The sequence below is a fragment of the Sciurus vulgaris genome (assembly GCF_902686455.1).
Source record: "Sciurus vulgaris genome assembly, chromosome: 5".
Classification (NCBI taxonomy): Eukaryota; Metazoa; Chordata; class Mammalia; order Rodentia; family Sciuridae; genus Sciurus; species Sciurus vulgaris.
Window position 1 is genome coordinate 38,253,448 of NC_136465.1, and position 24,200 is coordinate 38,277,647.

At 36.5% G+C, this 24,200-nt stretch overlaps 1 protein-coding gene across 5 annotated transcripts in view; it reads left to right on the forward strand.

Moving 5' to 3' along the window:
* The window catches only part of SNX25 (sorting nexin 25), a 109,118-nt gene that overhangs the window by 65,610 nt on the left and 19,308 nt on the right, over positions 1 to 24,200 (forward strand). For 4 of the 5 annotated variants that reach the window (XM_079141915.1, XM_079141914.1, XM_079141916.1 and 1 more), the window contains exons 7-11: positions 10,802 to 10,837; positions 12,826 to 13,007; positions 15,849 to 15,980; positions 17,995 to 18,267; positions 20,911 to 21,075. In XM_079141915.1, coding sequence (XP_078998041.1) covers positions 10,802 to 10,837; positions 12,826 to 13,007; positions 15,849 to 15,980; positions 17,995 to 18,267; positions 20,911 to 21,075 — 788 coding nt within the window. The remainder of the gene's footprint in view (positions 1 to 10,801; positions 10,838 to 12,825; positions 13,008 to 15,848; positions 15,981 to 17,994; positions 18,268 to 20,910; positions 21,076 to 24,200) is intronic. The other variant, XM_079141913.1, reaches the window with a different exon arrangement.

Genomic DNA, 24,200 nt, shown 5'->3' on the forward strand with positions numbered 1-24,200 from the left:
TCCTTGAGTCACTGACAGAAGGTAGTAGTTATGTAAAAAGAGGACAGGAAGGTGTTATGAAAGCTTTGTCTTTATTCCCAGTAACCAGGACACAGTTTTGAGAAAAAGGAAAAAGAAGTTTTGTTGCTCTGCTAGCAAAGGAGAAACACTGGGGACATCTCTCCCAGAGGCTGTGTTTCTGCCCATCAGGGGAAATGGACATTTTAAAGAAATGCTTCAAAGGCTACATTCTCTGTACACAGCTGTAATTCACTTGTTAATTTGGAAGATAGTCATTTTTTAGAACTTCTTTCTGGTGCCATCCCCAGGTCTGAATTATTTAGTTCCTATGGTGAGTGTGTGCTCAAGGACAGATAATTGGGGAAGAAAGGTAATCCTGTTTCTCCCAAAATTAGGGAGCGGGAAGAAGAGAGGAAGAGAAACCTGTCCCTTTTAAAAATAAGTTTTAGTGGCAGAGGATCAAGGGCTATATGCAAAGCATATAGTGGACCATTGTTACAAAGGTATCAACTGTGAAGAGGCACTAGTTTTTAATCTTAGCTCAGTGAGGAGGGCTGTGCAAATATGTTCAAATTTATGAGTACCTAGAAATTTCTGCATTCATTGAGTCTCTAAACCAGACTGGGAGGCAATTAGGCAATAAATAAAATCCACAATCAATATTTCAGGCGATGATGTGTGCCTTGGAGAAAAAAGGTATGTGTTTTGGGGGAAATGGGGTGGTAGGGAATGCTAGTACAGCTGGAGGGGAGGCTGATAGTGCATTCAAATAGTGTGATGGAGAAGATCTCACCCAGATGGTGACCTTGAGCATTGCCCCAGGGGCTTGAAAGCATTTAGGGAAGGAAGGAACCTGCAGACTTGTTTGAGGAACAGCTTAGGTGGAATTGGGAAGCTCAACAGCTCCAAGGCCCAATCAAGAAGGGCTTTTACTGCTACTGTGGGGACTTTGGCCTTGACTCTGAATGAGGAAGTCTTTGTCAGCTTTTGAGCCAAGGAACCTGATCTGATGAATTCCTTTGAGAGAATAGTTCTTTTACTCTCCTGATTCTCATTGTTCTTGAAGGGGAAAAACGGAAAAACGTCACTTTCAGACATTTTGACAGATATTTTAAAGAGAATACAGATAAGGATTTATCCTTCCCATGATTATCTTCTATGAGTGCTCTTCTTTATTATCATGAGTTGAGTCAGAAAAATACCTTTCTTATTTTGTTATTTTAGTTTGCTCAGTCTGCTGATGAAGTCCTACAGAGTAGGTGACTTAAATGGCAGAAATTTATGTTCTCATGGTTCTGGAGACTAGAAGTCTTAGATAAAGTTTTTAGTTCCTTCTGAGGGCCATGAGCGAAGGATCAGTTCCAGACCTTTCTCCATGGTTCTACAGTAGTTTCCCTTATCTTAGTTACTCACAACCAACTGTGGCCCAAAAATATTAAATGGAAACTTCCAGAAATAATTTGTAAGTTTTAAATTGTACACTATTCCATGTAACATAATGAAACCTCAAACCATTTGCTCCATCCTCTCTAGGACATCTTGTGTATCCATACCGTGTATGCTACCTGCCCATTAGTCACTCAGTAGCCATCTTATTTATCAGATTGACTATGCATGTGTTCCAGTAACCCATATTTAACTTAATAATGTCCCCAAATGCAAGAAAAGTGATGCCAATGCTGGCAATATTATTATAGTATATTGTTATAGTTGGTCTATTCTATTATTGTCATTGTTAATATCTGACTTGCCTAGTTTATAAATTAAACTTTATCAAGTTATATATGCATAAGAAAAAGCACAATATATGTATGTCCGTATGTGTGTGTATATGTATATATTATATTTATAAATTACATATACATAAAGGTGTGGTACTATCTGAAATCCCAGGCATCCACTGGGGTTCTTGGAATGTATCCACCGTGCAAAAGTGGATCTGCTGTAGATGGCCATTTTCTCCATTTATCTTCACATTGTCTTTCCTTTGTATATGAATTTCCTATGATTACAAGGACACCTGTCCTATTGGATTAGAGCCTACTGTAACAACACCTTATCTTAATTAACCTTATCTTAATTCATAAGCAACAAAAAAATAGTAAGTTGGACTTTAAAACTTAAAAACTTGTGTATGTCAAAGGACATTATTAAGAAAAGACAATGCAGATGAGAAAAATATTTACAAATCATATCTGACAGGGAGCATATGTCAAGAATATGGAAAGAACTCTTATAATTCAATAATCAAAAGACAAATAACTCAAGTTGAAAATGGCGAAAAGATTTGTAGCCATTTCTACAAAGATATACAAATGTTCAGTAAACAAATGAAAACCTGCTCAACATCATTGTATATATTAGGGAAACACAAATCAAAACTAACAGGAGATACCACTTCATACCTACTAGGGTAACTAAAATAGCTAATAATATGCTGGTGAGGATATGGAGTAATTGAAACCCTTATTCATTCCCAGTCGAAATGGAAAACAGTTGGTAATTTCTCAAAATTTTAGGCATGGAATTAACACATGACTAGCATTTCTATTACTAGGTAGAGCAAAACTCAGAGGCGGGGGCCTACAGGCTTACTTGGTCCCCTAATAGTCCTTCATTTAGGGATCAGTGACTCTAGCAAGGAATAAAGTAGAAAAGAATAAAAGTGACCAATTGACTCATCTTTTCTATAAGAAAGAAAATTACACTAGGTATAATGGGGAAAGGTTCCTACAGAAAACTTATGAATATAGGATTGGAGATGTAGCTCAGTGGTAGAGTACTTGTCTAATGTGCATGGTGCCCTGAGTTACTGATGTTGCTGAAAGCTCTGTTCTTGTCCCCAATGCCAATCCAATAACAAGGACACAGTTTTGAGAAAAAGGAAAAAAGTAGGTTTATTGCTTTGCTAGCGAAGGAGAAACACGGGGGGACTCCTGTCCCAAAGTCTGTGATTCTGCCCATCAGCAGGAACAGGGGGCTTTAAAAGAGGTGACTCAAAGACTACATTCCACGAGTTCTCTGTTGTGATTCACGTATTAATTTGGGAGATTGTCATTTCTAAGATCTTCTGGTTCCATTCCCAAAGTCTGGATTATATCATTCCTATGGTGGGTATGTACTTAGGGACAAATAATTCTGCCTAGGATGGGGAAGAAAGGTAATCTTGTTTCCTCTGAGATTTTGGAGGGGAAGAGATTAGGGAAGAGCAGGGAGAGAGGAAAAGAAACATCCATTTTAAAAATAAGTTGTAGTTGCAGTGACAGAGCAGCAAGGGTTATATTCATAGCATAAAGTGAACCACTGTTATACTGAACCTTTAAAAAAGAAAACTTATGCATACTAAACAATTTGAAATAATGAATCTCAGAAGTTTTAATTTTTTGCACACAAAATTTTCTTGCTCTGACCTTATTCAAATCTGGGACCAAGTTTATTGACTGAGGCCTGAAATGTACCCCCTGGAGTTACATGAATTGCTTCTTGGTCATGGAATTTGAGAAGTCCTACTAATTTCAATGATTTTTTTTTCTGTTCCTCATCTTCATGATGTTGGACAGAGTTTGACATTGTTGACTAGTTCTGTTCCCTTCCCCTATTTAATATATATTTTCATGCTTAAGTCATAGTGATTTTTTTAAAAGTCAAGGTCTTACTGTGGCTTCTGTCCCGGTATTAATTTCCACTTCCTGCCATTCCACCTCTTCTCTCTGCACTTCAGCCACATGAATTATTCTTGTTCCTGAGCTCACCACATTGGTTCCTCCTGTCTCATAGTTTTTGCATGCTCTCTTTCTTCTTGAAATGCTGCTCTTCTCTCAATCTCTCTCTGCCTGGGTAACCCCTACCTGTCCTTTGTGTTTAATATCTAAAATCTCTTTCTTCTCTGTTTACAACCCTGCCTCCCCTGAATGTAGGTAGATGAGAGAGCTCTTGAGTTCTCTTAGGACATCTCATGTCAGTAGAGAGTTTCTCAAGAGGACAGCTTAATCACTACAAGTGGGTTTTAGGTTATTTAGAAAACATTTTCTGAGTACCATTGTGGGTTAGGTACAGCAGTGCAATGAATAAAACTCTCTGACTTAAGGAGCTTATAGTCTTATGAGGACACAGTAGACACGTACAACATGATGATGCTGTTTGATAAATGCAGGGAGAGTTGCTTGTTCATGATAAATAGTGGCACAGAAGTGTAGGGTGGTCAACCCTATCTGGAACACAGGTCAAGAGTAACACTAGGTTGAGTCCTAAAGGTTGAGTGGCTCTCATTCCAATTTGGGTTTGTCTCGTGGATATGGGTAGATGGTACCACATGTTGATGACAAAGAAGAGAGTTAGGAAATAACTCATGTCAAGTGAGAGGCAGGATAAGTAAACAGGGGCCAGTCAGAAAGAGCCCTGAAACCATCCTCAGAAGTTTAGACTTATGTCTGTAGAGCAGTAGCTCCAAATATGTCAGTCTCACTTAGAGGCCTACTAAAAGCAGATTTCTCACCTGTATTTCAGAGTTTCTGACTGTGCTGATCTGTGTGGGCCTGAGGGGTTTGCACTGCTCACAGGCTCACTGGTGAGGCTGGTGCTGCTTATCCAGGAATCACACTTCAGAACCACTAGTGCAGATGACACAGAGCCATTGGTGTATTTATATTTGCATTTAATATATAACTTTATAGCTTTATATTTATAACTAAGCAGAATGGACAGAGCAGTTCAGAAATAGTCTGTTAAAATAAGCCACCTAAGAAGCTACCCAAGTGTAGGAATTCTAGTAATAATGAGACATATATGAAGTTTCCCCCTGTAGTTTGATGCAAATAAGTCCTCCATGTCAGCTGCCTTATTTAAAACTATCTCCTCTGCTGTTCTGAACCCTGCAGTGTTATCAAGAATAGCTAAGGCAATTCAAGAGTAACACTCATTCAGCTGAATAAAGCAAAGGACATGAAGTTGATTTGAGTGTGCCAGAAATCTCAGGAGTACATACTTAAGAGTGATAAACTCACAATATAGACTTTTTATTCATTTGATAAAATTGAATAAAACATTCTGTCTTACACAAGTATAACTAAATGGTTGTAGAATTTAATAGATCAAGTAGAACAGTAGAAAACAAAAATTATATCAAATATGTATATACACATGCATAAACACACATACACTGTTACTTTCTGTAACAATTTCTGTAATAATTAGGAATTTTTTTTAATGGTATTGTATAGTTTCATTGTCCAGTCTAGAGTTTAAAGGCATCTCTGCCTGAGAGAAGGGAGCTAACCTGTGGGTTCTAGTGGATTTTCAGGTTCGTCTCTAATGCTTCGATTTTATTGGATGTTTTAGCATTGCAGTGTAGTGATACAAATAGTCACTAATTTATAAATGAACTAAACTTACAAGATCTGCTATGATTTGAGTATTTATGTCTCCTAAACACATGTTGAAACCTGATGGTATTAGAAGATGGAGTCTTTGAGTGGGGTTAGTGCCCTTAAAAGTCTGAGAGAGCTGCCGGGTCCCTTGCACCATATGAAAACATGTCAAGAAGGCACCTCATCTGATGACACATTGATTTTGGACTTTACAGCCTCCAGAATAACAAATTATTATTGCTTTTCAATGTATCTGTTTATGGGTATTTTTTAATGGAGGTCTGAATGGATTAAGACCAGACCCTGGGCTATTTTCTGCCATTGTGATGGGGACTCTTGCTGTGGTTTCTCCCTGCCCAGTCCTTGACTGTGAGTATAACTTCCCAGCCCCTGTATCGCTACCTAGCTCCCCTCTGTTCTCTGCCTTGAAACACTAAGGGCTCAGGCACTTCCATTGCATTCATTGTAGTCTATGATTTAATAGTCAACTCTACTCCTACTCTCTCCCCCGAGAAAACTATACTTGTCACATTTTCTAGCACCTACATTTTATAAAATAAAGTTCAAGTCCGGAGATGTTAAACAATTTGCCTCCTTTGAACGTAGATCTAGTTAGTCACCCACATGATTCAGAACTTGAACTCAGGTCTCTTGATTTTCAGTCCTGAACTCTTTCCACTGCACTACTCATTTACATGGGTAGATGTTATGAGAGTCATGCTCAACACTTAAAAATGGTATAAATCCAGTCTATATTCTAAGGGTGTCTATCAGATTCGTTCACCTCACAGTGCTAATTTGGAAACAGGATTCTGAATGTAATGTGTGAATTTAATCGCTGTGATATATATATTTACCTGTAAAATGTAAGCATATTTCAGGGCCTTAAACCAAAGGAAATGCAAGAAATTCCAGCACTTGAGACATCAGAGGAAGGCAGTGGAAGGCAGGCTGCAGGCATATTCTGACTAGGCCATCCAAGGTCTGTGAGGTTTCTGTGGTCTTTTCCACTGTCAAGTGAGTGGGTCTACCATCAACTCTTGCTGGTTTCTTCATATTCCTCAAGTATGCTCTCTACTAAAGTGGAGTGACACTTTAGACTATGGAATTCCAGGTGTTTGATGTGATAAGAGAATCCTTTTTTTTTTTTTTTTTAAAGCACATACCAGCCTCAAATTGAAAAGCAAGGTAAATATTTTTTCAGTTTCTGAGAAGCTTTTGAGGTGATTTTCAGATAATTTTGAAGAAGTTTGTGACAGTAACTATTGAGAATTGTTGCCAGCTTCATGTCAGGAAATCAAATACCATTAACTCATTTTGAAACTTGACTAATCCCTGTGAGAATATGTACCTATTATGAGGGGTCTCCCCAAAACTCCTGTATTAATGCAGGACTATTCAAAGGTAAGATGATTAGATTATGAAAGCTGTAACCCATCAGTCCATCCTAGTTTATATGGGTTGACTAGGTGGTAACTAGGTGGGACATGACTAGAGTTGCATCACTGGGGCTGCGTCCTGGAAGGGTGCGTCTTCCCTGTGGCCCCCCTTTTCTTGCCATGAATGGAGCTACATTCCTCCACCTCACCCTTCTGCCATGATGTTCTACCTTACCTTGGCCCTAGAACAATGGAGTCAGCCCATCATGGACTAAATCTCTGAAACTGTGAATCAAAAGAAACTTCTGTAAGTTGTTCTTGTTGGTTATTTTGGTCACAGTGACAAGAAACTGACTAATACATCTTCCATCAAGAGGATTCGGTAAAGCTTCTATTTAAATGTACAAGAAGATTCAAAGGCTGTTTGGCTGTTAGAGTATATATGGGTTAAGGAATGAAGGCCCAGCATTTTTTATTGAGGAAGTGAAGTCCCTATTTCTTACCTTGATTGCTGGGGGACTGTGAGAAAATGTGTGAATTCTGCAGAGAAGAAAGAGACCCCATGTTGAGCAGTCAGGAGAAGGGAAGCGTGTGTAGCCTTGTCCACTCTGTGGTCACAGAAGTTGTACTTCTCTGTCAGTACTTCTCCTTGGGACCTGGTAAGGTTTGGGTGAGTTTTATTCCCATCTGACAGTGTCTGGAGTCATTTTTGGTGACCATTTCTGGGAGAAGGGATGCTACTGGCATCTAGTGGTGGAGGTTAGGGATGCTACTTAATATTCCTGCAATACACAGGACAGCCCTCCACAGCAGTTACAGCCCAGCCCCAAATGCCCACAAGATTGAGAAACACTGCTATGAGTTCTCCTTTAAACTCTTCAGTCTGCTGAGAATGCTACTGTTAGTGTGCTTGGGAATATAGTAGCATACTGTGACAGAAGAATAATTTTCTGTTGACCGTTTTTTATACCTGAAAAATATAGAGGTGTCCTTTTTAACCAGTTATACATGCTGTTTCTAGAGTCATCAGTTTGCACTGTAAATTACTTTACTCTCTGTTGCCTCATGAGAAATAGCTCCTAACTGTTGTTCTTTGATGTTTTATTCAAGGCACTTCACTTGCTTAAGAGCAAGCCTCATCATGGGCAGATTGATAGCAAAAGGCATTTCTAAGATGTTATTTGTAAGTCTGTTGTAGTGTCATGGCTAGAACAGTCCACCTAATGTATAATCTAAATGTCCTTTTCAGCACATTAATCCATTTGTTTTTGCTGTGTTCTCAATAGAATCTCGACTATCCAGGAGGGGAAAAAGTAGAAGTATAATTAATTGCTTTAGAATATTGTATCACTTGATTTCATCTTGGCACCAATTTAAAGAGCTGCCTCCGACACTTCACCGGCCACTGTTTGTCATCTTGGCCTTCTTTTTCTAAGCTAGATTAAATGGTGTGTGATTAGCCCAGTTTTAACAATGCACAGCGTTACTACTTTAGACTGCACAGAAACTGGCTATATGAATCTGGCTTGAGCTGGGTCACAGCATGTTGTCGCACACCCGCTTGCCTATACTTTTCTTGACATGAATATTTCTTGGATGAATGGTTTCAAGGCCACAAAGGAGTGTATTCATCTGCGTGGCTGGATTTACAAGGATTTTTGCACGCCAGAAGCACGGGCTGCATGTGCTCCGTGTTAGTCACTTTAACTCTGATCGTAGCATTAGTTTTCTGAGGCAAAAATAAACAGAAGTGTCTAAGCAACAAGCTGCTACTGCATTTGTTAGCAACAAGCTTTGTGATCAGACAATGGCTTTGTATCACCCTTTAACAAACAGAGCGCATTCACGTGAGCAGTCTACGTTGAAGCCGAACACGAGAATATTCTTCTCGGCCTTGCAGCTGGGTTTTAAGGGAAGGTTTATTCTCTTTCATTCTTCCTTCTCTTTGGAATTTGCTTCTAGTTTTTGTTCTTTAAAATGGCTTTCAAGCTTTCCATGGTGAAAAAGAATGTGGTAGTTAATAAATGTGTGCCATTTTCTTCCTAGACACGTCTCTCTGTATTCACATGTTTTAACCCCAAATTAAGAGTTTGTTTTCTCAAAGACAACATTTGTCCCTGAATTTCAGGGTAATTTAAACGTTAAATATCTAAAAGTTTAACGAAAGGTTTAAAAAGTAAATATTTTTCTGAAAATGCATTTCCAAACATACATTTCTTTAGGTATATCCACAAAGCATCTTAGTTTGTAATAGACTCATTTGGGGCCAACTATGTTTACCTTTATCCTCACACACAGGGGACTCTGAAATACTATTTTCCCACATTGAGCTAAATGCTGAATTAGTGAGTTCTTTGGTCAGGGCCTTCAAATAGCCAAACATAGAACAAGTTCAGAAATCATTATTGTAGTCTATTGAAAATACCTCCCTTGCACATATATGGAAAAAATTCCATAATATCTGACAGATCATCTTAAACACTATAATCTGTTGACCTGAAGTCTGCCTATTACCCTTTGTGACAAATATTGGGAAAGATGCTTCTGACGGATAAACATGTTTTATGATGTCGTGTTTAGGTTTTTCTAATGACTGCTCAGCTTGTGAAAGTACTATTTTGTGGATTGGCACACATTGACTATTAAGTGGGACATGAGAGAGGTAATGAGCAGCCTGGGGATTTGAGGTCTCCACTGAGGGTCTGTAAAAACATTTGAGACTGCACTCTGAGGGGAACCAAGAAATTAAATGCAGAACTTTGTCTTTTATTATTGTAGCTCCAAATCTCACCAAGTGTATACATCATGACTCACCTCCAGAGAGCATGATCTGTACTGCCTTCATAGTAGTTACTATATCTAAGGAGGATATTTATATTTATCTAGTGGTTTTTTAGGCCCTAAATGTTGCTAACAATCTTACTGAGTTTCTGAGGTGAGTATGCTCTTCTGCTTTCCACTGTGGATCTCACTCTTTTCCCACTTTCTTCTCACCTCTGATCACTCACTTTTACCCACCTCACTGTATACAGATAACCTCTCATTTGGAGAAAACAGAATCCTTGTAAAAGGAACTGTTTCAACTTCTAGCCACCGTTCTCCAAATTTCTTGTATCTTACATTGATTTGGTTGCCTTCCATGTTACTCTCACGAATGAGGTCACCTTTTTCCAAAGCTAATCTTTTCACTTGTTTTCTAGATTCCATTCCCTATCTATGGCCCTTTTTGCCTTCAACTGCTTCCTTCTCAACAACATTAAAACCAGCTCACTTGTCTCTCACTTTAAACAAACAAAACACGCCTTCTTTTACCCGAACCCAGCCTTCAGGTTGTACATGCAAAGGCAGCCCATTCCCCACAAGGTAAGACTCAATGTTTAGTCATTTTTAATTAATTTTGTAGAGGCTGGATATAGTGGTACACACTTGTAATCCTAGCTTCTAGCACGTGTGAGACCAGATTGGGCAGTTTAGCAAGACCCTATCTCAAAATAAAACATAAAAAAGGCCGAGGATATAGCTCAGTTATAAAGCACCCCTGCGTTCACACTTAGTATAATTAGTTAATTAATTTTGTAGGAGTTTTCTGTTTTGTTTAAATTATGTACTATTAATCTAAGGAAGCAAACCATGTAGTTGTTTTTAAACTAAATTTTTAAAAATTCTTGCTCAAGGCCATATAGCTTATTAATAACAGTCAGAATTTGACTCAACTCTGATTGCAGACTATACTGAAAATTTTCCACTGGATTTGGCATGTGATCACTAGTGATCTTGGCAACAATAGATTGTCAGGGGGAGTTAAGAATACTTCGCTCAGCCAGGCTCGGTGGCGCATGCCTATAATCCCAGCCACTTGGGAGGCTGAGGCAGGAGGATTGTAAGTTCAAAGCCAGCCTCAGCAACTTAGCGAGGCCCTAAGCAACTTAGTGAGACCCTGTCTCAAAATTTAAAAAGAGCTGGGGATGAAGCTCAGTGGTAAATCACCCCTGGGTTTATTCCCTAGTGCAAAAAAATAAATAAATAAATACTTTACCCTGTTTCTCTCCTTCACAGCCACAGTTCTAGAAAGAGCACAATGCCTGATACATAGTAAGTACTCGGCAAAATGTTAGCTATATTGTTATTGGCCTCTCAGTAAAATTTGACATATTTCATTCATCCACTCAGCAACTGTTTCATGAGTTCCTATTGGGTTTCCTGGCACTGTTGTAAATGCTGGAGATGCAGCAGTGTATAAACAGATAAAGTGCCTGCTTTTACACAGATATACTTGTAACCTGGCCTTTGAGTTTGTCTTCTCTCTTGCCACTGAATGTAAGGTTTATTTATATCATATCCTGGGATCATTTTGTTTTTTCCTGTGTTGTTGTACACATTCCCCAGATGCCAGTTACCATCCCAGAGCTGAACATTTGTGAACCTATTAGATAGATCAAAAGCCCTCAACCCCATTTTGCCTGTTCTAGTTATCATTTGCTATATAATATACCACCCTAAAATACAGTTTCTTAAACAGTAGTCATTTATCTTGCTCATGAATTCACATTTTGGCAGAGGCTGGGAGGAATGACTTCTCTGCTTCACATGGCATCAGCTGAATTAAGACAATTTGCTTTCGAGGTAGTGCATTCCACATGGTGCCAAGTTGGTGCAGGATTTGGGCCAAGGTCTTCACCAGAGCTGTGGTTTAGGGAACCTTGGTTCCTCTCCATGTAGATCTCCCCATTATCTGATTGTTCAATCTTTTGATTGGAAGCCTTGGGGAAGGTAGATGGTGTTCATGGTGGCTCAGAGTTCCAAGTAAGTGACATTTGACAATCTAGTCTTGGAATTTACAGCATAATCATAAGCCCATTCATATTCAAGAAAGGAAACATATTCTACTTCTCAGAGGGAAAGTATCAGAAGTGACATTGTGAAAATAGAATGAAGCATAAGATATTGAAATTATCTTTGGAAAGTCTCTACCACATTGTCCAAAGTGGAATTTATAATTTTCCACATACCTGCTTTTTCTGCATTGTTCCCTGATCCATAATTGGCTCCACCACCTGCATGACTGCTCATGTTAGAAACCCAGAAGCTATATCTAACACCTCTTTACCCGTTTTCTTTTCATTTCTTGGGAAACCTGTCCTCTGCCCTGTCCAGTGGATCACTGTGTCTGTCATTGTCAAAACTTCCAGTTCTTTCTAAGGCCACTGACATGAACCTAGTTTAGGCCATCACTCTGTCCCTCTGCAGTTTTACTGCAATGGTTTTCTAACTAGAACCTTCCATCTACTTTTTTCTCCTGCTTCCTTTGTAATCTTTTAAAATACAAATCCATTCATGGCCTACCCCTGCTAAAAACCCACTAAAAGCTTCACTTTGGGGCTAAAGAACAAAGTTCTTCCTCAGACCCCAACATTTTTGCATCTCCTGGCTTCTGCCTATTTCCAATTCAGTTTGGATCTCCCCTCCCTTTTGCATCTTCTATACAGGGCCTCAAAGTTTTATTTTCTTTCCTATCTTAGGGTTCTCACTTTCAACCTTGCTGTTCTTCCTGTCTGCCATACTGTATCCATATTCATGTATGAATGTAATTTTCTTGAGGAAACCTGGGTTAGAATTCTCCATTAAATAGTTTAGTGGTACTTGCTCATCTCTTTATAACCCATATTATACTTTTAATTGCTTGTATCATCTTTGCTTTTCTTCTTTCCTTGACTCTAAAAAGTTTCATGTGATTCAACAATTGGTCCTGAATCTCAAAAATCAAACCAGTGCCTGACAGACACATAGCACTCAGTGCAGGCCTATAAATGAGAGTGCATACACATCTGTATCAAGATATTAAATACACAGACAGTGATTTGTGAACTTTTGTGTTCAGAGGTTTAATAAAAATATTTTACACAAGTTAAATTGTCAGTGTTATATTTAGAAATTACTGATATTTGGGAATATAGATGTATTTATCATGAGTTCTATTCTATTGCTTAATATTTGTTATTTTTCAAAGTATAGAGAGTTGTTGTGTTCCCTCTTTTATACCTTGTCCTCTGACTGGCTACTGTTCATTGCTTCTATTCAAGGTAAGGAATCTGCTGCCATGAAAGCTGATCTCCTGAGGGCCAGGAATATGAAAAGGTACATTAACCAGCTGACTGTGGCAAAGAAGCAGTGTGAGAAGAGGATCAGAATCCTGGGAGGTCCTGCCTATGACCAGCAAGAGGATGGGGCCTTGGATGAAGGGGAAGGGCCTCAAAACCAGAAGGTAGAACTTTGTGGGTTCTTATTTTGACCTTATCAATTTTATTATAAACAATGATGTAAGCACATATATAGTCTTTTAGCTTTTTAGTATACCACTTAAGATACATGTTCCACAACTACAGACCCATATACTTGTTTTTTGAGTCAAAGAACCCTGTTACTTGGTGTCCTTGACTTCTATCAGTAGTAATAAGCATGATAAGTAGGCACGGCAAGTGTGTGCAGGTGTGCGCATGTGCAGGTGTATCTTTTCATCCCCTTGTTGTCCCCCAGTTCCAGAGAAGCATGTTTTTTTATTTGCAGGGTCCCAATCAAGTCACTCACTCCCAGCTGGATTGAAATAACCACCTGTGAAGTAGAAAACATGTCAAGTGTTATTTTGCTTAACTCTTGCTACAATGCTATGAAATATGTACTTGATATCTTCATTTTCAGATAATAAAATGGTATATTTAAGTAACCTGCCTAAGGTCACATGGATAGGATGAGGCAGAACTAGATTAAAAACAGATATTGTTGATCCACAAGTTTCACATGCTTTCTCTCTAAACTGTAATGTCAATGACTTTTTGTATTACAAAACTCCGAACTGTGTTGATACCAAGTCTTTAAATTACAGAGGCTAGGAACATGATCTAGTGCTACTTTAGTGTCTGTCCTAACTCTAAAGGACCAAGTTTGTCTTTCAAGACCTGGAGCATGCTGGGATGGAAGGAAACTGTCACAGCATACCCTGAGGATTTTGGCTGTATCACCTGGGAACAGGACTTAAAGATCCTTTTTTTTGTAAGCTGTTGTTTAGTCACAAAGAAACCAGCATCCATATAATTTAACCCCAACCCTGACCCTCTAACCATCTGTTTTGATTTCTTAATCTTTCCTGCTCTTCTTGGACTTGGGTCAGATGCTTATCTGTCACATTCCACTGCCTCCCTATTCCAGTGATGGGCTTTTTACCTTTTCACTTGTTCCTGGACTAGTCTTCATTAGAGCCGGAGGTTCTGCAGTATCTTACATACATGGCACAAATGCAGTTTCAAGGAACTCTTATTTTATGGAGGGGTGCCCTGCCCATAAGAGGTCTATTAAGTTTGCTATTGGCAATGAAAACTTTCTGAGATTTCAGATTTTGATCCAAAATGAAAACTTCACATTTTGGTGAATCTTAGAGTAACTTGGCAGGTTGAATACTGTCCCTCCTCTTCCTTTCCCTCAGCTTTTGGTCTCTTAAATAAATGTCTCAGCCCATTTGTCATAGATGAAATCTTAGTCTATGTCCTGTTCATTCTTAATTCATCTATTCATTTAGCAGACATTATTGAGGGCCCACAGTCTCTCAAGCATAGTGCTAGGTACTAGGATACAAAATTAATAAGATAAAATCCCTATTCTCAGAGTTTAAAGTCATTATAAAATAAAAAGGTAAGTGATCTAGTAGAGATAGTAGAAAATATATTGGATTTAGAAATATGTGACAATACACCATCTAACCTTTTTTTTATGACCAACTTTCACATCAGTTTATTCATTTCATTCAAGGCCAATCCAAAATGAATAGTATCAATAGTCCAAGATTCTGTACTTGAGTCTGAAAGGTCCCCTAGCTCCATCTACTGCTGGAGTTGTTGACCCCATCTTCTGTAACCAAAGTTGATTTGAGTTCTTTTAAGCCTCTTTGTAGTATATAGAGTTAGGATTTGTGCTTCAGAATGCCTCACTGGTAGGATTTACATAAAGTAAAGATATCTGTTGTGGTGTTCCAAAATTAGTAAACTAAATACTAATGCCCTGAAATATTGTGGAAACTGATTACTAATAGTCTGTACCGATGAATGGCTGTCACCTTTAATTAGGTCCCAGAAGTTGTTAGAAAATGCCTTCCCCTTTCTACTCACAAAGCACATTAAGCAGACTTATTGTTGGTGATAGAAGAGTGAAGTGTGCATTGATTATATGTGCTTGACTTTAGAAATATCTTACTGGTAATAGTTAAGAAAATTTGCCAATTTCCATGAGGTTAATTTTAAGAATCTCAAAATATGAGTTTTTCTTAATTTTTTTGAGTTCCACTTATTGGATACAATTTTTACCACTAATTCAGGTTAAAGGTATGGACCTTCTAAATTAATTTGAGGCATTTCTCCTGATTGAGATATATATTGTTATGAGGGTCACCTACTTTCTCGTATTAGAGCAGTCCATACTCAAGGTTGTTCCTACTCTATGTTCAGTTAGATTCCTTTTTCTTTTTCTGTGAACATACAAAGTAGTGAACAATGAATAGGGGAATTGAATTTGGTACATCCATACAATTAAAATTATGCTTAACAAAAGATTTTTTAATGAGTGTGGTATTATAAACAAAAAGAATATTCCTCAGCTCTATAAAAATATTATGGAAAGCAAAATTCCAAACTTTTAGACCTCAGCTTTTTGGTCTTTTATACATTTTTTTCAATTTTTTTCAATTTTTCTATCATTGGCAACTATTGATTTTAGGCATAGAATGTACATCTCTTAGGGATTTTTATCTGTTTCATTTCCTAGAACTGTGCCTGATACCAAGTAGATGTCAAAGAAATATTTGTTGATTGGGGAATGGTTAATAGAAAATTGGTATCTCTTGAATATGCGCATTTTGAATATCCAGCAAGTTTTATTCATTTTAATATTTAGGAAGATGGTAGAAGAGATATTTCATTTACCAGGTACACTGTTACATTGGCTATGACCTTAAAAGTGCATTCATCTCTGAATGTAGAAGTGAATCCATTGGAAGCTGAAGCAAACTGGTATTTAAAATTTGATTTAAAAAAATCTTTTTCTTAAATTTCTATTATAGATTCTTCAGTTTGAAGAGATCTTGGCCAATGCTTTCTACCGAGAGCACTTTCGAATGTACATGGAAAGGATGGACAAAAGAGCTCTGATTAGTTTTTGGGAATCTGTGGAACATTTAAAGAGTGCAAACAAGGTAGTGTATATAGGTTGAAAGGATTATTAATTCCTAACTGATGAAAATTGCATGTTAGGCTTGTTATCTTTTTCTCAACACAACTGTAATTTAAAGAATATTTTAAACTAAACATAATATTGTCATTATATCTCAGCCTAATATGACAAATAAAATTATATTTTGGAATGTGTAGTCAAGGGGAAAAGAGATTCATAAGTGTATTAAGAGACTGAATTACTATTATAATAAATTTGGTCTTATTCACCTTGGTCTCCCAACCTTGCCATTTATTTTAGCATAATATTTGGTTTTCCTTTTTGTTCCTTTTTATTCTTCACTTTATAACATGCATTTTTTTGCTCTACTCTTCTTTAATTTCATTTAAAATTTGATTGAGTAAAGGAACATAAAATATGTTTGTGTACACATGCCTCTTACTATGAGGAACACAGTGGTAAACATTGTTCTTTGTACTTGCAGGTTCCCAGTATATAATAAAAATTAACTGGTCAATGTGGTATAGTCCCATCTACTCAGGAGGCTGAGGTGGGAGAATTGCTTTAGCAATTGAGACAAGCCTGGGTAACTTAGCAAGACCCTATCTCAAAAAGAAAAAGCATGAATATCTATGCACTTTTAGTGTATGTGTATGCATATGTCTATAAACATATATAACAATGTTTATCATAAATGCATGACATACATATCAATGTGTAACATTTCTAGAAATTTATTAATAGAAGCACAAAGAGCATTTTTGTGTATTGAATTGCTCATTTGCATATGGATTTTACTAGAACAGAATGCCAATATTTTTTTTAAAAAGTTTTTAGCTGTAGATGGACACAATACCTTTATTTTATCTATTTATTTTTTATATGATGCTGAGGATTGAACCCAGTGCCTCACATATGCTAGGTAAGCACTCTACCACTAAGCCACAACCCCAGACCAGAATGCCAATTTAAAATGCATTATAAATCACAAACTGCCTTGGTTAAGGAACTAAATCCAGACTTACAGTATTTTTAAATTTTCTTCTTAGGAATGCCTCTCATTATTAATTTACAAATCACAAATTACCTCATTTTACCCAGCATTGTATTTGCCAACTTTATTGCTCATTTTGATCAACAGGTTTAGCTCCAGATGACTTTTAGCTCCTTTCAAAAGAATATGGTAAAAAACAATATAAAGAGTTTTCTTAAACAACTGACTGTGTTTCCAAAATTCACAAGAAATAAACCACATTTTTACCTAACAACTCATTATGTTATGTCTTTGATTTTCATTACTGTTGAGAATTTTACATACCATTCCTAGAGTTAATGAACCACCTCTAGAGGAAGTATAAATATTATGTCAATCAAAAGAGATGTTGGCATTTCTGTAGTAGGCTAGTGATGACCCAAATGTACTGCTTAAGAGTAAGCTATTCAATATAAGGTCGATAACAATGTAATCATTCTGAATTAATCCTTCTGAATAATTTTTTTTCCAAAATGTACAACTACTATATTGATATCTTTCTGGGATAAAAATTACTTATATTAGTGGGTGAGGACTTACAAGTATTCATATTACATAAAAAGTCAGATGAGGGGGCTGGGGATATAGTTCAGTTGGCCTTGGGTTCAAATCCCTAGCACCTCAAAAAAAAAAAAAAAAGTCAGATGAATTTTAGTCAATAATTTGTAGCCCTATGGAATTGGCTACAAAAGAAATCCACTGTAGAAAGAGAACTATTCTCATTCTTGTGTTTCCTCCATTCTGGCTTTTAAAAGAAATTGCAGATGTTAACTGTTTAACATAAAGTGCTTATTTTAAGAAACCAGTAATTTTTTCAGGGTCTAACATTTACCCCTTAACTCTGAACATGGACACAGAATTCTAATAAGCTCTGCAGTGGTACCAGTACCAGGGTACATCCTAAATATCTTCCTTCCAGCTTTAAAATGCAAACAATTCAGTGGAAAATAATTTCCCTCAGAGAATTATTTACCCTTCTTGTTCTTCAACTCTGTCTTTACAGAATGAAATTCCACAATTAGTTGGTGAAATTTATCAGAATTTCTTTGTGGAAAGCAAAGACATATCTGTAGAAAAATCCCTTTACAAAGAAATCCAGCAATGTCTTGTAGGAAATAAAGGTATTGAAGTGTTCTGCAAAATCCAGGGAGATGTATATGAGACCTTAAAGGATAGATATTACCCTTCATTTATCGTCAGCGATCTGTATGAGAAATTGATGATGAAAGAGGAAGAAAAACATGTCTCAAAGTTGATTTCCAACAAAGATGAAATGGTGAGTCAAATTTAATTTTCAACTTCCTTTTCAGTGAAAAAGTTTTAAATATTATTAGTTGGGCACATATTAGAGGAACCAACTTTGATGGATACCTCTATCTTTTAATGTACAGGATTTTAAGTAGAATGTAAAGTTAAATTAACTCATTGCTCCTGGTCTTGTACACTTCTTTCTTCCCTTTTTTTGCCCTTCTGAGCAACTTGCTGCCACTGTCAGTATTGAGTCAGCAACCTTTGTCTGCCTTAGATACACCCCTAGTTTGACTCCTGAAAAATGAGAAGATTGTGGCTTAGACCAGCTAAAGCAATCAGTGGAGCTATTGTCCAGCCTGCAATTAGTTAGAGAAGGGTTGGGAGAAAATTGAAAAGAAAAGGGGTCTGGAAGGAGTTACAGGAAGTATTTTGGAGTTAAAAAAAAAAAAAAAAAACCAGTGAAATTAAAATGTTCCAAAAGAAACCTTGCTAAGCCATACCTTAGGTCTTATTTTCTTACAGTGTATACTCAATCATTTTGGATAGCTCCAGGTGGCATCTCTCATTTACTAAGGGTGACTACAAGCTTCAAGATTGGTACATAAAAAGATTATAATTTATCCTGGATTTTTTTTCTTTCTGCCCAGTTCTCTGTGTCTCCAGTTCTGAGGAATCAAGTGCTTGTTCTTAAGAGTAAAAGTTAGTTTAAGGTCTCTGAACTGTTGTTAAATTGTATGATCTTTACTTAGAATTGTTTAAAGTTTTGTTACTTAGTTCTTTACATACAAAATTAATGAGCCAATTGGTCCAAACCCATTATTCATTGCAATTTAAAAAAAATAAATAAAAGTTTTTTTTAATTGTCATCTTTCTACCTCAGATATTTAAATGGTTAATAGTTCAGCAACTGCTGTAAAATGTTATCCAGATTAATAAAAAAAATTGGTACCAAACAGATAAGTCAAATAAGGGCTTGAATTGATGGTTGAGATGAGGGGTAATAGTAAACAAACTTAAAAAGATCCACCACCTAGGATTAAAAGAAGGCCAATGTGTATTACTGACCTTTTGAAAACTGTTGGTACTCTTTGTTTCAGTAATCCTGGAAGTGGGAACTTCTAGAAATGTATCCTAAGAAAATGATCAAAATGTAGGAAAATTTTTAAGCATGATGGAGTTTGTTTTAGTACATATAAGACAGTGAGATAATGAAAAAAAAAAAAAAAAAAAAGAAAAGAATCAACCCATAGCAGTAACAACAATAGAAATATACCTCGGTGAATTACCAGTACAGTAGAATATAGTAAAGCTAAAAACAAATTAAAATTTTGAAGGCTATCATAGTCTTAAAATATTCTGCTTTGTTTTTTTGAAAAGGACTGAATACCCACTTAAATGAATACAAAGTATAGGATTACATAATGTGTATAGTTATAACAATGAATAGAAAGAACATACAAAAATGAAAACATCTTGTTTTAGAAAGAACTGCAAATACTATTATTTTTCTTTGGAAAACAATTTAACTTTCTGTTTGTTACAGTTAATAAAGATTAGGCCTGGTGCAATGGTACATATCTGTAATCTTGGCAACTGAAGAGGCTGAGGAGGGAGGAAGTTCAAGCCAACCTTAGCAACTTAGTGAGACCCTTAGCAACATAGTGAGACCCTTTCTCAAAAATAATAACAGGGGCTGGGGCTGTAGCTAAGTGGAAGAGCACTTGCCTTGCGTGTATCAGGCACTGGGTTCAATCCTCAGCACCACATAAAAACAAAATAAAGGTATGAAAAATAAAAATAAAAACAATAAAAAGTGCTGGGGATGTTGCTAAGTGGTAAAGCACCCCGGGGCTCAGTCCCCAGTTCCAATAAATAAATAAATAAATAAATAAAATAAATAGTGAATGAATGTACATATGTTCAAATTAGAAGAAGAAAGTCTGTAATAAAGTTTAGGACTGAACAAACCAGAAGATAATACTCCGCAGTTCCATTCAGTGCCCTGGGTACTGTTGGTTACTCTGGACTCTAATTCATGTTCTCTTTGGTAATCTGTTCAGAATTTTCCAAATAGTGTAGTTCTTTATGGCACTCATGTCACTTTCAAATGCTACTTTACTGGTAAAATCATCTGCCTGTTAATTTACAAAATACATTTTCAAGAGAAGTACATACTGAAAATGTGTTTACTGGAGGAATTTGGAAATTTTATTTTAAAATAACTTACATTAGTTTCTCAAAATATTGTTAGGAAAAAAGCAGGATCTCTATTGAAGATTACAGAATATTCAGATCAAGTCAGGATGATAATTCAGCTGCCTTCCATTGCTCTATGCAGATTTCCTTGGATGTTCCAATTGGAAAATAACAGCTATGCAGCCCTGCTCTTCCACCTTGTTTAGGTTATTAAATGTTGCTCTCTTCAACACAATTCTGAATACCAGTTGCTTCAGTTTTTTTTTTTTTTTTTGTTTGTTTGTTTTTTTTCTTTCCTGGAAAAAGAAAAACACTCTGCTTCTAAGCATTCTGTTTAAGTATTCTTTCCTATATTGGAACCTAGTATTTTTTTAATGGTGTTCTGTAATGATATAGCATCTGCATAATAGATAATAATCACTGAGTTTTTTTAATCATCATTAGACATGGTGGTCTGTGGCTCTTCCTCCAGGGCCTGGAAAGTGAGGCCAGTGAGGAAACTTTAGATGAAGGTGCCAGTGGGATTAATGAACATACCAGTTTTGCTGTCAACAAACTCCGAGAACTAAACGAGAAACTTGAATATAAAAGGCAAGCTCTAAATTCTATTCAAAGTGCACCAAAACCTGACAAGAAGGTAACTCTTTTTGATTTCAAGATTGTCTCTGAGTTTCTATTTGTTTAAGTATTAGTTTTCAGTTTATGTTGAGAAGTCAGTTTCTTTAAATTTTACCTATGAGCAAGTTTCTTTTTTTCTTTTTTCTTTTTTTTTTTTGCTTCTAGGATAGAATTAGAAAAACATTTGTTTTTTTAGTCTTTTCTGATTTGGAGTTTTTATCTCAATCATCCATTGTGAGTTAACTATGTTCTTTGATTCTGATTTGCCTACAGTACCTTTGGGGAAAAGAAATTTAAGCTTTCTCTTGTGCGAAGTCATTTCTCAAAGGAAGTTAAATGCTCAAGGACAAATTTTAAAAAAATTTTTTTCTACTCATACAAGTATAGAGAATCTCACAGAATTGTTCAGAAAAATAAATTGCTTTGCTAAATGCAAAAGAATTGGAAAGTTAAAAATGTAAAACATTATCTTGCTAATTGGCGTTTCTCAAACCAAAATATGTTGCGACTTTTTGCTTTGTCTTCATGCCTCTTTGGAGTCTAACAAGAAGTTTTTCCTCAGGGGTGTGTCTCATGCTCTTTGGTCAGCCAAATGGGTCTTCTCTAGCAGTTCCTGAATGTGTGTGTGAAGGTTTCAAACTGGTCAACAGAACAACTTTGAATAAAACAATTTTAGTGGATCATTTTGGGCTTTCTTCTTTAGCACTTCTTTAGTACTTTAGTACTTCTTTTGTGGATTTGTAGAGAATATTCCTGAAATAAAATGTAAGGATCAATGTGTTCTGTACCTATTAATTATACAGTCAGTATTTCTTTTCATCAATTATCCAGTTAAACCAATGGGTTTTCCTTTAAAAAGGAAAAAAAGAAGTTCTGCAAAGGTGTATAAACTCTGTAATAATTTTTTTAAAAATTACATGAGAGCAGAGCACTGTGGCACAGACCTATAATTCTAGCAACTCAGGAGGCTGAGGCAGGAGTATCACAGGTTTGAAGCTAGCCTGGGCAATTTAACCAGACCCTGACTCAAAATAAAATATAAAATGGACTGGGAATGTAGCTCAGTAATAGAGTGTCCCTAGGTTCAATCCCCAGTACTGAAAAAAAATTATCAGGGAAAAGGAAGTTTCATATGAAAAATATTTCAGTAATCATTAATGGTTCTCTGAGAAGGAAAAAAATATCCAGGTTTCCTGGGTTGTCATAAGAGAGGTTTATCTTCCCCCTTAAATAGAATCATTCCCGGTTAATACATATAGAACTTGGAGAGTCCTGCAGTTTTCTCACTGATAGAAACATCTTTGGGATAATAAGTAGAATTAGCTGGCATGGTAGATGATCAGTATCTGCAATATGGTGTGTTCTTTAAGAACAGTTGTCTTCCTTATTCTGGATTCATCTCATTATAAATTAAAATATATTTTGGGGGAGTAGTATGAAAGATGAACTAGAAAATGTTCATTATTTTCTGTATGGTTCATCATTTCAAAGTTATTCTTTAGCTATTCCTACATGAACTTTTAATAACCACAGAGTAAACACTCTGAACTATAATTATATGAAGAAATTAAGAGATCGGAGAGATTCACTGATATTATGGGTTAATTTGAACACTAATCTTGTGATCATAGCAAAGAAAGTCCACATTTCCTGTTAAATCCAACCATCCACAGGCTGCTTCAGGAAGCGCTCTGCTTTCCAGCAGTTTTATACTGGGCACAGAGGGCTGTATGGATGTAAGGGAATTGGTACTTTTCCCCAGATGGACACAGTGTGTTCCTTCTATGTCCTTCATTCATGTTGATAAAAATAAATCTAATAATTAACTTGTTTAAGCTTAAGGTTGATTTTGAAGAGGTTTTAGTAACCTAGCAATGAAAACACACACACACACACACACACACACCACAAAATCTCATGCTAGAAAGACTTTTGTGGATTAACTGTCTAATTATGAGTCAGATCATTTCTCTATATAATAGTGATATAGTCTTCTTCCCCTCAAGAAAGGAGTTTGCTGACCACCCTTCTTCTCTTGTGTTTCTGCACTATAAGTGACACTGGGTACTAGATGTCCAGTTGGCCTTTTAACTTGATTTCCTGAAATCCAATGCCTACGTTTTATTTTGTTTTATTTCTCTAGAGAAATTTTGTGAGTCTGGAGCAAACTTTCCAATTCTAGGTCAATATTGGGAGTAAGTCACTAACCAGGAAGAAACTCAGTAATGGAAATGATGAGTAAATACATAATGCTGTGTTAGTCACTGTGAAGCAAAGTCTGACACCTGCCCTCATCTAGCAGAAGTGCTGTCTACGAAGTAGTCACAGCCCTTATTGATGATAAAAGGTCACAGTAGGGAGTGCTTTCCTTTCGGCCTTCTGAGGAAGGAGAGACCTGCGAGATGCTTTATATTCATAAGAGTTCATTCGGAGACAAAGCTGCAGTCCTTAAACTACAGGGTTACATAACCCTGTAGGTTTTCTCGTAAAAGACATCCAAGGAGATGGCAAGCATAAACTTTTAAAAAATATATTTTTATTTTAATACCATGGTAAAAATATATGACAAACCTTACCACCTAAGCCATTTTTAAATGTACTGTTCAGTGGCATTTATGTTGTTTTACAACCATCACCACCATCCATCTGCAGAATTTTTTTCATTGTGAGAAACTTAAATTCTGTGTGCCTTAAAGAGTAACTCCCATTTTTTCCACCCTAAGCCCCTGGGGACCACCATTCTACTTTCTGTCTCCTGAATTAAGCTATTTTAAGTCCTCATATGCCTGGAATTATACTGTATTTATTCTTTATGATTAGCTTATTTTACTGGGCATGATGTCTTCAAAGTTCTTCTATCTTGTAGCATGTGTCAGAATTTCATTCATTTTTAAGGCTGACTAATTCATTGCAGGTAAATGCCATATTTTGTTTAGTTAATCCATTCATCTGTCAATAGACACTGGCCTACTTCCACCTTTTTGCTATTGTGAATAATGATGCTATGATCTTGAGTATATGAATATCTCTTGGAGATTCTGTTTCCAATTCTTTGGGGGGATACCCAGAACAGGAATTGCTGGGTCTAATAATTCTTTTTTTAATTTTTCAAGGAACCAACCATATTATTTCCCACAGCATCTA